Below are 12,566 nucleotides of genomic sequence, written 5' to 3' on the forward strand. Positions count from 1 at the left end.
GTGGTGCTGGAGAAGACTCTTGAGAGTCCCTTGGACTGCAAGGAGATCCAACCAGTCCATTCTAAAGGAAATCAGTCCTGGGTGTTCATTGGAAGGAGTGATGCTAAAGCTGAAACTCCAATACTTCGGCCACCTCATGCGAAGAGTTGACTCATTGGAAAAGACTCTGATGCTGGGAGAGGTTGGGGGCAGGAGGAGAAGGGGATGACAGAGGATGAGATGGCTGGATGGCATCACCGACTCGATGGATGTGAGTTTGTGTGAACTCTGGGAGTTGGTGATGGACAGGAAGGCCTGGTGTGCTGCGATTCATGGGGTCACAAAGAGGTGGACACGACTGAGCGACTGAACTGTACTGAAACTGAACTGAACTGATGATCTGGGAAATTTAGTGTTCAGATAGAAAGTAGTAGAATAAACTAAGGAAAAGAAATGCTTGCTAAAAATGAAAGATTGTGTTCAAGTTGTAATTAAGTTGCTCCCAAATCTGTGCTTTTCTGAACCTGCTGTCCCACAAATCATACCACAGCTCTGGTGTAGAGCGATACAGTCGGGTCTCCACTTCCCCTAAGAAGCTATTGGAGGGGGCTTCCCAGGTGATCCAGTGGTTGAGACTGCACTCCCTGATCAGGGAACTAGATCCTACATATCACAACTTAGAGTTTGTATGCTGCAACTAAAAGACCTATCACAGGCAAATAATAATGTTTCCAAAAAAAAGCTATTGGAAATAATGGGCCAAAACACTAAGACTTTCAAAATGAAAAGGCAAGTGTTTGGAAGGGAAATTTTCCAGTTCATGTGGGGTCATTTGTGTTACTCCCAAGTAAAGCAGATGCCATTTTCAAATGTGCTCTCCTTAGCCCAGTGTTCTTTTCTTAGCATGATTAAGGACAGATCAACTCTGATTGCAGTTAGCAGAATTTGGGATTATGTTAACACTCTTAGCCCTTAATGATGAATGAGTCACAGGTCAGGCTGTGACAAAAGGCTTCACTCTATAAACAAGGGCTGCCTGGTTCTGGCACATCATTAATTGCAGAAGCTTAAATCCAGGATAACTGGATTTAGGAGGTTAGTCCATTTTATAATTCCTTGTAATAGATTTTGGCCCCTTCTCTACCATTTCCCTGCTTTCACATGTTATCTAGTAGAGTTGAAAAAAAAAGAAACAAGAATATCCTTCTTACTTTGGTAGTGAGAAGTTTCTACAAGAAGTCTCTCAACTTCAAAGTTTTCAAACTACAATATAATGCAGAGAAGAGCCAATGCTTTCTTCAAATGGGGTTTATTGGAGGAAATTCCATCAAGGAAGTATTCTAAGAACCTGAATCCTAAGGAGCCAGAAAGGCAGGACTCACCAGAGGGCTGAGGGTAGCTGATGGCATGCCAGAGCAAGGACTTGACTTGGAAGGGCTTAGGAAACCATCCAGATCTGGTCTGAAACTGTAGAGGAACTGGGATGAAAACAAGGTTGTTGCCAGAGCTGTAAGGTGGGATTTGGGCAGGGATGAGAGCCTGGCTGGTTTCAGGGGGCAAGAGAAGCTCTGGCCTGGAACTCGCAGGTAGGTATCTGCCTAGGTGTTCCAGAGGATGATGACTGTGACAACAGAAGTGGCCATGAAGAGCAGGTAGAGACAGAAGAGCAGGGTGTCCATCATGTGGCTTAATCGCACCCACAGACGGACCAAGTGCAGCTTCTGAGCCTCGTCTTCCTGCTGGTTCCTCACTGAGCCAGGGCACCCATTTAGCTCTGTCTCTCTGGGATGTGGCACCTTCCCCACCAACTCCATGGGCTCCTTCACACCTACGGTGAGACAGACTCAGCTTTGGGCCACCAAGGTCAGCTGGGGAGTTATGTGGGGAGGGAAGGAGGTGGGAGCAGAGAAGTGGAGGTGATGGAAGAGGAAGCCTGGGCAGTGCTGACATCCCTCACGAGGCAGGTGGGCAAGGCCTGTGTTTCCCTTCTGGGGCACAGCAGGGCAGCATGTCCTTGGGCTGGTGCAGTGTAGAAGCAGGGAGTGGAGCCAGCGAGGCATGGGTGGGGGCTGGGTGGTGGCCAGGTGCAGCAGGTAGGAGATGAAGATGGTCTCCAGCAGGCTGAGCACCATCAGGGACAGACACAGGGCAAAATAGACACCTGGAGGGAATTGAGCCTGCCTGAGGGTCAGAGGCACCAGCCAGGACTTTTTATTTTCTCTTTCCCCAGAAAAGAGGCCCTTTTCCAGGATCTCTTTTCACTCTGACCTGATTCATCGGTCTGTGCCGTGCCCCACCCTACTTTTCTTCTCCTAAAGGCAACAGGGGCCATACTGATGAGGGAGGTGCTACTGGAGGGGAGTAAGTCATTCATCATGAGCAGGAAGATGTTGTAGCCCAGCAAGAGTGTCATCTTGAATGAGGCATGGTTCTTACTTTCTACTGGCAGGTAGAAGCTGAGGGCTTCGATGGTGAACAGAAAGCTGCTGTGCACCAGGAGGTTTATGACATAGAGGGTGGGCCTGCGCCTGATGGCCACCTGGTAGGGAGGAGAGAGGGAGGCAATTGAGGAGAAGGCTGGGAGGCTGCCAATCCAGGTAAGAGCAAGAATTTAGATTTGTCCCAGATCAAACTTTCTATTAAGGAAATGTTACCTCAAGTCCCTTTCTCTGTTCTCCCTCTCCAGCAAAGTCATCTTAATCACCACATTGTCTTTCCATGGTTAATTCTACCATGCTGCTTACCGTTGAAATATATTTCATTCCTTCTTGGCCCATGTGTCAATTTTCTCCACCTAATTTTTTTATTCCTGCCAATGTGCTCTCAGCAGAATTGAGGGACCAAATTCTTAGGTATTGTGTGCATTGTATTTCTGCTTGCTTTCCTCATCAAGGTGTAATCTCTAGTGCCTTTGCTGGTAGATGTTTAAAACCAGTGGGAGAGAAAGCAAGACAGAGCAGCCATTTTGGGATCACCAGGATTTGGAATCATAATATCCCTAAGACAGTGTTTCATAACTTTTCCACCCCTTCTTTTTAAAAATAAATATAAAGATTCCTGTCCTCCCAAAAGTTCAAATAGCCTTGGCAGCCGGTGAGGGACTGAGGGACATGGAGTGGAGGTTCATGCTCATTGTAAATCACTGCAGTGGGAGCTTTGTTTCTTTCTCAGGGAGGATCCATTCAGTCAACATTTCCTGAGTGCCAGGTACTGTTTTAGGTACAGAAGATTTTTCAGTGAAAAGAGTGATAGAAACCTCTGCCTCCATGGAGCATGTTTTCTTGTGGGAGAGCTTACATTCTAGTGGAGGACATGAGCTATGCATGTAGAAGAAGATCCCACCCAGGGCCCCCTAACTCATATAGAAGACGATTTGGTCCTAGCCATTGGTGCCCGCAGTCATCTTCGTCATTTGATGGATACTCTGAAGTACCCACTCCCCCTTGCTCCAAACGATGTTCTTTGTTGTTTCCAAAATCTCCTGCGCATCCTGCTCCATGTCCAGGACCATCTTTTCCACTGCAAAGGAGACCCAGGCAATTCAGCCTTCCCCAAGCCTCCCAACCCCTTTGCCCAGACTGTTGGATTCCTTACCACTTAGCTTCCACACCCCTTTCAGTGAGATTCACTCACTCTTCCAAGCTTTCTGTCCTCTTCTTTTCAAACCCTTTCTTTCTCTTTCAGCATGTGATTCTCACTTACTTGTGTAGATGAAAGACCTGAAGGTGAGGGTGCAATTCTGTTCATCAAAGGGGAAATAGAAGATGTCCAGGTTGCAGATGCTGGTTACCCGCATTGGCTTACTGTATTTAATGTGACCATTACTGTTGACGTAAGCCATGAGAACTGGCGGAGTCTGATCTGTATCCATGCTGAGTGTGAAAAGGACAGAGAGGTAAAAACTGTGGGCTCCCCATCAGACCTAGCCCTCATCCTCTCCCAGGCTGCCCATTTCTGTGCTCCAGCCCCACTCATCTGACCTCCCCCTTCTACCTATCTGCGTGTTCTGAGGGTTTCAGATGCTGCTCCTTTCTGGTTGAGTCTGTGCTTGGCCCCCATTGGTTACATCATGCTCTTCCCTGGAAATATGGTCTCCTTCTTGCTTTTTTCAGCCCTGACACTCACAGCTCCTCAGTGAAGATATCTGGAAGCCACAGGTTCTTAGTTGCCATGCCCAGCTTCCTGATGCCCCCGCATTCCTCTGGGTTCCAGGTGATGAATGGATTGTACCAGATCTAGAGAACACCATGGAATGGGATAAACAGGAGATGGGAACTGGCTTTAGTCTTCCTCTGTCTCTTCCACTCCACATTCCTTTCTTTACTCATTTCTTTGCTCTCCCACTGCACCTCTGGTTACAACTGTCACACTGTCACTGACAAACTTGTTCTGCTTTCACTTCTTCCTCAATGCTCTCTGGGGAGACCTGGAGCTTGGCTTTGGATTCCCTGGGATGGAGCCACTGAAGTATTGGCTTCCATGATCTTGGTTTATGCCACTTGCTTCCTGAGCCCTGTCTCTGCCCTCCTTAAACTGGCAAAATAAATCAGAAAATTTTATATTTTCATTATTGGTCCGGCTGTTTGAACTTGTTGAATCTGTGGATATTCTCAGCTTTATCCATTTTAATCCTCAAAGTTGGACCTTGCAGTGGAAAAAGGGAGGTACTATAGCAAAGGGGAAACTGAGTCCATCATACCATATTTAGCCACAAAAATGATGTCCTCAACTGAAGCTGTGCATCCTGGAAAAACAGTTTTCATCTGAAATCATTAACTTAATGAAGTGAAATCCAATGACACCACCCACCTCTTAATCATTTCCAAGGCTGTTCTGTATGGCAATTATGAGTTTTAATCATAAACCACTAAAAAATGTAGGTCATATAATCCAGGGTCCATGAGAAATGCAAGTGAAAACACCAGTATGAGAGTAGTCCATTGGGATTATGTTTCTTGTGGTGTATCCCCCCAAAGGGAGAGCTTTTATCTGCATTGTATCATTGTAGCATTCCCTGTTATGCCTCCCTATCCCGTAGACTGAGCTCTTAACTTACAAAATCCAGTCAGTGCACCCACTGCTCATCACTAGATCATTACAGAGTTGGGTCAGGACTTACTACTTCCATGATGGCAGACAGAGTGAAGGAGATGTTAACACGAATGGGGATGCTGACATTGGTGGCTGGACGGAAGGCCCTTCTGGCAAATGCTGCTTGGAAGGCAGCAGGATCCACCCCATGCTGGTCAAAGCCTGAGCAATTGATGGTGAATGTATCTCTTCTCCCTGTAGGGAGAAGGAACTATGAGAAGAGTGCCAGGGCTGGGGTGTGGGGAATGTTTCTGCACAGAGAGACAGCAGGGGTTATGGAAGAAACAGGTAGACTCCTACTGCTTGGACTAGGCAGTGTGGGCTAGGCTGGAGTAGTAGGCAAATGGTGGAAGTTGATGAGGTGAGCTGAGTCAGAGCCCCATTCTCAATTCCATTCTCTCTCTCTCCATGCAAATCTTGTCTACATGTGTATGCAAACAGCCCTGAGCACCACTTTTTAGTGTCCTGCTATGTTCTTAACAATCTCACCACAGACCTCTGTCCTTGAGCCATTTGGGTGAATGTCACTGACAAATTTTGCAATCACATTTCTCCTCTTCACTATATGAACAGGGCATAGATGGTCATGAATTAATAATGAGAGAAATAATCAGGTGGGTAGTGAGAAATCCGGAGAAGGCAATGGCACCCCACTCCAGTACTCTTGCCTGGAAAATCCCATGAATGGAGGAGCCTGGTAGGCTGCAGTCTGTGGGGTCACTAAGAGTCGGACACAACTGAGTGCTTTCCCTTGCACTTTTCACTTTCATGCATTGGAGAAGGAAATCGCAACCCACTCCAGTACTCTTGCCTGGAAAATCCCATGGATGGAGGAGCCTGGTAGGCTGCAGTCCGTGGGGTCACTAAGAGTTGGACACAACTGAGTGCTTTCCCTTTCACTTTTCACTTTCATGCATTGGAGAAGGAAATTGCAACCCACTCCAGTGTTCTTGCCTGGAGAATCCCAGGGACAGGGGAGCCTGATGGGCTTCTGTCTATGGAGTCGCACAGAGATGGACACGACTGAAGTGACTTAGCAGCAGCAGCAGCAGTGAGAAATCCATCCGTGGGACCTTAAGGAAGGAACTCAGTTTTCAATTTAATGATTATATGTCTTTGCTTTGTGGTGTGATTGTTCTCTTCTAAAACTCAGAACTCATCACCACTGAGACTATCTTATAAACAGTTCCTTGATACACCTCTTATACCCAATCTTTTTTTAATCATACTTTGTGGGGCAGAAACAAAGAATGTATGTAGTAGCATCTCCTGGTCGAGTCTGTTTTTTTCTATCTCTAATTTTGTGCTATACCTCATTGCTTAATCTCAATAATGAACAAGAAATTACTCTAGACTGGGAAATTATACTGAAAAGTTGTGCTGAAAAGTCACAACAGAACTTTTCATCTACCTCAATTCCCTTGGTATCTTTCCTTTTCATTTGCTTAAGAGAAATAAGGCTTCCCCAGTGGCTCAGCAATAAAGAATCTACCTGCCAATGCAGGAGATCTGGGCACTCAGGTCCGATCCCTGGGTCGGGAAGATCCCCTGGAGAAGGGAATGGCAACCCACTCCAGTATTCTTGCCTAGAGAATCCCACAGACGGAGGAGCCTGGTGGGCTACAGTCCGTAGGGTTCCAAAAGAGTTGGACACAACTGAGGGACTAAACAACAACGACAAAGAGAAATAAGGAACAGTTTTCTTCTCTCAACAGCAGTTGATACCCAGAAACCGTGGGGTAGATTATATGCCTGGAAAGAGAATGACGTGGAGAAAGGAAAGAGGCCCATGGAAGCATGGGGAGTGGAGAAGTAACTTAAGGGAAAAGCCAGCTAACACTTAGGACCCTAGAGAGTGCTATACCAAACTGTCAGTGTCATGAATTTCCATTTTTCCAAAATGAACACCCATTTGTGAACTAGAAATAAAAAGAATTAGCCTGGTTTCTCCGTTCCCAGACTTTATATGGATGCTGTGCTCTTGTTCTTGTCCCATCTTACCTTGAAGCGGCAGGTAGAGGATGAAGCAGAGGAGGAATCCTTCCCAGCCTCGTTCTGTCTTCCTCTCCTTGGCTCTTCTCTGGGAACTTAGTGATGATGTTAATCTTAAAAGATCATAGGCCACACCTCACGCCCTAGCTTTGAATAATTCCGGTGTCAGGTGTCAATAGCCATCGCTCTAACACCCCCCCAGTGACAACAGAATCTCATAGAGGACTCCCCTACCCAGTGCCCTAACTAGACCTGAACCTGGTCTCCAAAAGTCATCTGACAAACCAGTCTGGAGAGGAGGAAGAAAAAATATTTTGTCAGTGGAGCAGTGCTAATGGCCTCCTCATACTTTAGAATCACTCTGGCATATAGGGCACCATGGGAAAGACACAGAATGCCTGCTGTTTCCTTCAAGTAGCACACACACTTGTTTTAACCCTGCTGTCATCTTTCCCCTCAAAATGGCGGGGGGCATCTTCTTTTATATAATCAACATCAGACTCAGAGGTTTTATATATGACTTCTGTACTGGCAAGTCTTAACTTTTGACTTTTTGAGTGTGTCAGAAGCAGTTTGGACTGGAGGAGGAGTGGGTGGAGGGGAGATGGCAGGGTTTTCAGCGGAAGTTGACTTGTAAGGTCATGACCAATCTGCATACAAATTCATGTTGCTTTTGGACCCGCTGGTGTTTTTAGGAAATTTATTAGTTGTCAACATTTTAAAAATTGGGAGATTTCATGTAAAAACTGTGTTTCTGGCCTCATTTGAAAAATAAGATCAAGCAATACTGGGCTCACATTTTTACTATACACAGTGCTTTCTGCCAGAGCTGCAAAGTGATTAACTCTTTGGATGAAGAATATTCTCTCTAGATCATCACAGTGTCTGTCACCAACTACTGTCTTACTCCTGACCAGCTCCCCTCACTTATGTTACCTCCTTGGCCTCAGTAGGTGTTCAATTTGCCTTTGAGTGTTAAGATTAATTTTCTTGTTTGATTCTTAAAGAGCCTTAGGAAGTAACTTCAAAATACCATGCCATGCCTAGGTGATCACGGTTTTGTCAGATTCAGTTCAGTTCAGTCGCTCAATCGTGTCCGACTCTTTGCAACCCCATGAATCGCAGCACACCAGGCCTTCCTGTCCAGCACCAACTCCCGGAGTTCACTCAGACTCGCGTCCATCGAGTCAGTGATGCCATCCAGCCATCTCATCCTCTGTCATCCCCTTCTCCTCCTGCCCCCAATCCCTCCCAGCATCAGAGTCTTTTCCAATGAGTCAACTCTTCACATGAGGTGGCCAAAGTACTGGAGTTTCAGCTTTAGCATCATTCCTTCCAAAGAAATCCAAGGGTTGATCTCCTTCAGAATGGACTGGTTGGATCTCCTTGCAAGAATGTGCAAATATTTGGTTCCTGGTAGAAGCCAGACATATGCGTACATGGGCCAAAGTCATCAGTGGTTTCACCTGTTATTCTAGAGTGATTTCTGTTAGGGAAAGCTCTAGGGAACCAAGGGAGATGTTGCTTCAGGGAAGAAGCTTTTCAGGCTAGTTAGTATGAGATAGTAAGAAAGGTCTAAGACCAAATCCTATTAGAATCATGTCACCCTCTCTCTGCCTCCTCTCGAAGGTTGAGAGGATAAAACCTGTCTTGCAGGAGTTTTATGTGCCTGGAGATAATATGTATACACTGCCTGTCCCATCCTAACCAGCTAATGAATTGGAGCAGCAATAAACAGTGAAAGTGGCAGTAAGAGTAGTTGTTATTGTTATCCTCGATGTCTTAAGATTATTCAGGTTGCTTCAGCCTGCATGGAATCTTCTGGACTTAAAATGTCTGAGTTGACTGAATCAACCCCAGTTCCCATGAGCAAGAGTGTTTCCTCTCAGCTTCACTCAGCTGAATGCTGACAAGGACAATCTCTCCATTCTTCTCAGCATCACTCTTCATCTTTTGAGATTTCTTTCCCCTTTAGGAAGTTTATTTACTTATTTTTTCTTTTTTAAAAAGATGAGTTTGGACCATCATTTCTCAAAGCATTTTCTGCAGAACTCTAGTTCTATGGAATGTTCAATGCTTTTCTGAAAAATCATTTTTCATTGTTCAAGTTCAAATAACTCTGAGAAATGATGAATTAAACAAGGAGAATCAGGTATTATTACTGTAGGATTTCTCAGAGTATTTAACTAAAATGTTAATGTGACTTGAAAATGTTGTGTATATGATTTCCCACATGTAGTTAACTTTTGGAAATTTCTTTTTCTCAGACTAACTTCAGAACTAGTACTCCATGAATATTTTTGGGAAAACACTGCTTTAGGTAAATAGAGTAAATCTAGAAGAAAGAAAACTTGAAAAAAATTTGTCTTAGATTTCCTGCAGATAGAATGTAGAATGCTGCAGCTTAGGTAAAAATCAAGAAATTTAAAAAATAAATGAGGTAAGTGGGTTTTTTTTAGATAAGTATTTTAAACCTGAAGTTTGATTAGAACCATGAGACCCCACAAACAAATAGGAGATAAAAGAAGTATCGATTTCAAGCTGTTTCTGAATCCCTGAGCAATATAAACTTAGACTGCCTCAAGGAGGAATTTTCTTTTCTCTCTTTTTCTTTAGATCAGTGACCTACCAGCCAGAAGCCATGTGTCATCCACCTAGATCTAATTTTAGGATGAGAATTTAAAAACATGCTTTGGTATTGTTACCTCTCAAAGATACTCAGAAAGAAAACTTTTTAGGAGCTGAAGGACAGTGTTGGTTTTTCTCATTTGTTGTCTTGCAGTCAATAGTGGGTATAATTTATGCTTTAAGAGTACATATTTTCCCCTTATGGAATTCAATAAGTGAATTATTTTGAATGAAAAATAAACACAGCCTGCATCAGCTTAAAATTTTCCTGACATTCATGCCAGAAATGTTATTACCAAAGTAGACCATAGATATTTATCACTTCGTCTGATCAAAAGCCCATATTTATAAAACATCACACCTGAGAAGCTTTTTGGAATGACTGGGAGTGACCATTCTTCCAGTCTGTCTAGGCCTGTCCTAGTAAGAAGGCTCCATCGTAGCTGGACTGTTGGTTCTGGCTTCTCTGGCTTAGTGGGACCCTGTTGCCTCTCAGTTGTGACCTAACGGGTTTCCAGTCCAATACTTCTTGATGTGGGAGAATCCCTCGTGCGTATATTACTGTTAGAGATGTTAGATATACTGAATCCATTTATTGGCTTGAGTAAGTAATCCTTACTTGTCATTCTGGGAGGAGTAAAATTCTAAGGCCTGTAAAATCCTACACTGTGATGTTGGTTATTTTAATTGAGTAGATTTATGTGGATGTTCTGGGTGGTGGCAACAGCTAGAGTAAAAACATGGAAGCTTTAGTGTTGAGAGGACCTCAGATTTGAGTAGAAGAGCGACAAGAAATGAAGGTGTGGTATTATGTGGGGCCAGATCACAGAAGGTCTTGTATACCAAGCTAAAGTTTAGTTTAATTGCATAGCCCAGGATTTCCCAAATTTGAATAAAGTTCAGATCTCTTTTAAGGGAAATAATTCTCCTAAACCCCTGATATTGACTTCAATTATTTATATTATAATATTACTTAATATGTATCTTCATAAAACCATGTATAATGTCCTTATGCTCATAGTTCTTATACCACTATAAAATTAAAATAAATTTATAAATTACTACATACAAGACTACAGAATCAACACATCACTAGTTTAATGAGGTAGATAATATTGTTTTATTAATATCAGATAATTGCTGTCATTTTTTTCCTCTTAATAATGAAGAGCTAGTTTTTAGAATACCTGTCTGTTATTTTGTTGAGCCAATTTGATAATTCATCTCAGTATGCTGCTGCTAAGTCACTTCAGTCGTGTCCGACTCTGTGCGACCCCATAGATGGCAGCCTACCAGGCTTCCCCGTCCCTGGGATTCTCCAGGCAAGAACACTGGAGTGGGTTGCCATTTCCTTCTCCAATGCATGAAAGTGAAAAGTGAAAGTGAGGTCGCTCAGTTGTGTCCGACTCTTAGCGACCCCATGGACTGCAGCCTACCAGGCTCCTCCATCCATGGGATTTTCCAGGCAAGAGTGCTGGAGTGGGATGCCATTGCCTTCTCCGATAGTAGTTCTTAAAACTTTTTTTAAAAAGTAATCATTCATTTCATTCTAACTACTCCCCCTAGTTGGGAAGTTATTATTGCAAAGGTGGGGAGTGTGTAATTCTTTCCTACATAAAGTGAATATGGGATATGATTTATCATAACATGCCTATACTGCTGTATACTGTGTGAACACTCAGCTTCTCCCACACAGTTCTCTATTAAAAATTGTGTGAAACCTTTGTCTGTAAAACATGTTATGATGTCATTTGGCTTTCATTCAGTATTGTTTACATTTTAAATCCCCGTCTCTTCTTTCCTAATTTGCCTGAGACCATTAAAGGCACATTATTCTGTTGTACTGTATTGTTTCCATGATCATGATGTTAAATAAAAGATTCTGTTTATTAACTAATCTTTAAATATATTTATATTTGGCTGCACCAGGTCTTATGTTAGTCGCAGCATGCAGAATCCTTGATCTTTGTTGTGGCATGTGGGATCTTTAGTTGTGACATGTAGGATCTAGTTCCCTGACCAAGGATTGAACTTGGGCTCCCTGCATTGGGAGCTCAGAGTCTTAGCCACTGGACCACCAGGGAAGTCCTAACTAATTTTTTTTTAAATCTTATTCTATGAAAATTGTAAAATTGATGTGCAAATGAGAAATTTTGTTTTATAATTGGCAGAAGAATTCAACACGAGTGCCACAGCAGATGTGGGGTGATCACTCTTGACATTAGCTCCTGACAAGCTAGCTAGGGGAGGGTGTTGGGGGATTGCTGCAGTAGAGCATTTCTTATGTCACTGAATGGCACCACCATCCATCAAGTTCTGCAACCAGAAACCAAGGTGTTACCCACGACACCTCTCTTTCTCATCCTGCTGTATCTAATCCATCAATAAGGTTTGTCAATTTTACCTCTTAAATTTTTCTCATGAGTCTGTCCACTTCTCTCCATCTTCTCCACCACAATTCTAGTCCAAACCACCATCCTGGATGACAACAGTCACTCCTAGTTAGAAACTTATCTTCCATTCTAAGCTATCTAATTCTTCCTCCAGTCTGCTGGCCTCAGAGACATTTTCAAAATGTAAATTTGATTTCTCAACCCTTAACCTATTCACTTTTTAAAACCTTGCCGTGGTTGGCTTCTGCTGTTACTCTAAAGACCTTAGCATGGTCTACCTCTGGAGACCTTCCCTTCCTTCTCCCACCACCTGGCCCTTGTTAAAGTTCCCTCTGCTTGGAGCGCTCTCTTCTTTGCCCCCTTCTACCATCTTCACTACTAGCTCCTACTGCTGTACTAATAGCCCCTAGACTTCTTCAGAGTAACATGAACCTGTCTTTCCCAGTACACAGCACAGTTACAGTTTAAATTTGGATTGATATT

At 43.6% G+C, this 12,566-nt stretch overlaps 1 protein-coding gene across 1 annotated transcript; it reads right to left on the minus strand.

Annotated features, from left to right (window-relative positions):
• Positions 1-1,577: 1,577 nt before the first annotated feature.
• Positions 1,578-12,167, minus strand: LOC138076521 (5-hydroxytryptamine receptor 3C-like). Its single transcript, XM_068968733.1, has 10 exons — positions 12,095-12,167; positions 5,099-5,265; positions 4,679-4,723; positions 4,105-4,214; positions 3,682-3,851; positions 3,413-3,498; positions 3,171-3,175; positions 2,314-2,564; positions 1,913-2,140; positions 1,578-1,807 (listed from the first exon to the last, which is right to left on the minus strand). Exons 1-10 carry the CDS (start codon positions 12,165-12,167, stop codon positions 1,578-1,580), a joined length of 1,365 nt encoding a protein of 454 aa, XP_068824834.1.
• Positions 12,168-12,566: the final 399 nt, after the last annotated feature.

This window comes from Capricornis sumatraensis, chromosome 1 (assembly GCF_032405125.1).
Source record: "Capricornis sumatraensis isolate serow.1 chromosome 1, serow.2, whole genome shotgun sequence".
Classification (NCBI taxonomy): Eukaryota; Metazoa; Chordata; class Mammalia; order Artiodactyla; family Bovidae; genus Capricornis; species Capricornis sumatraensis.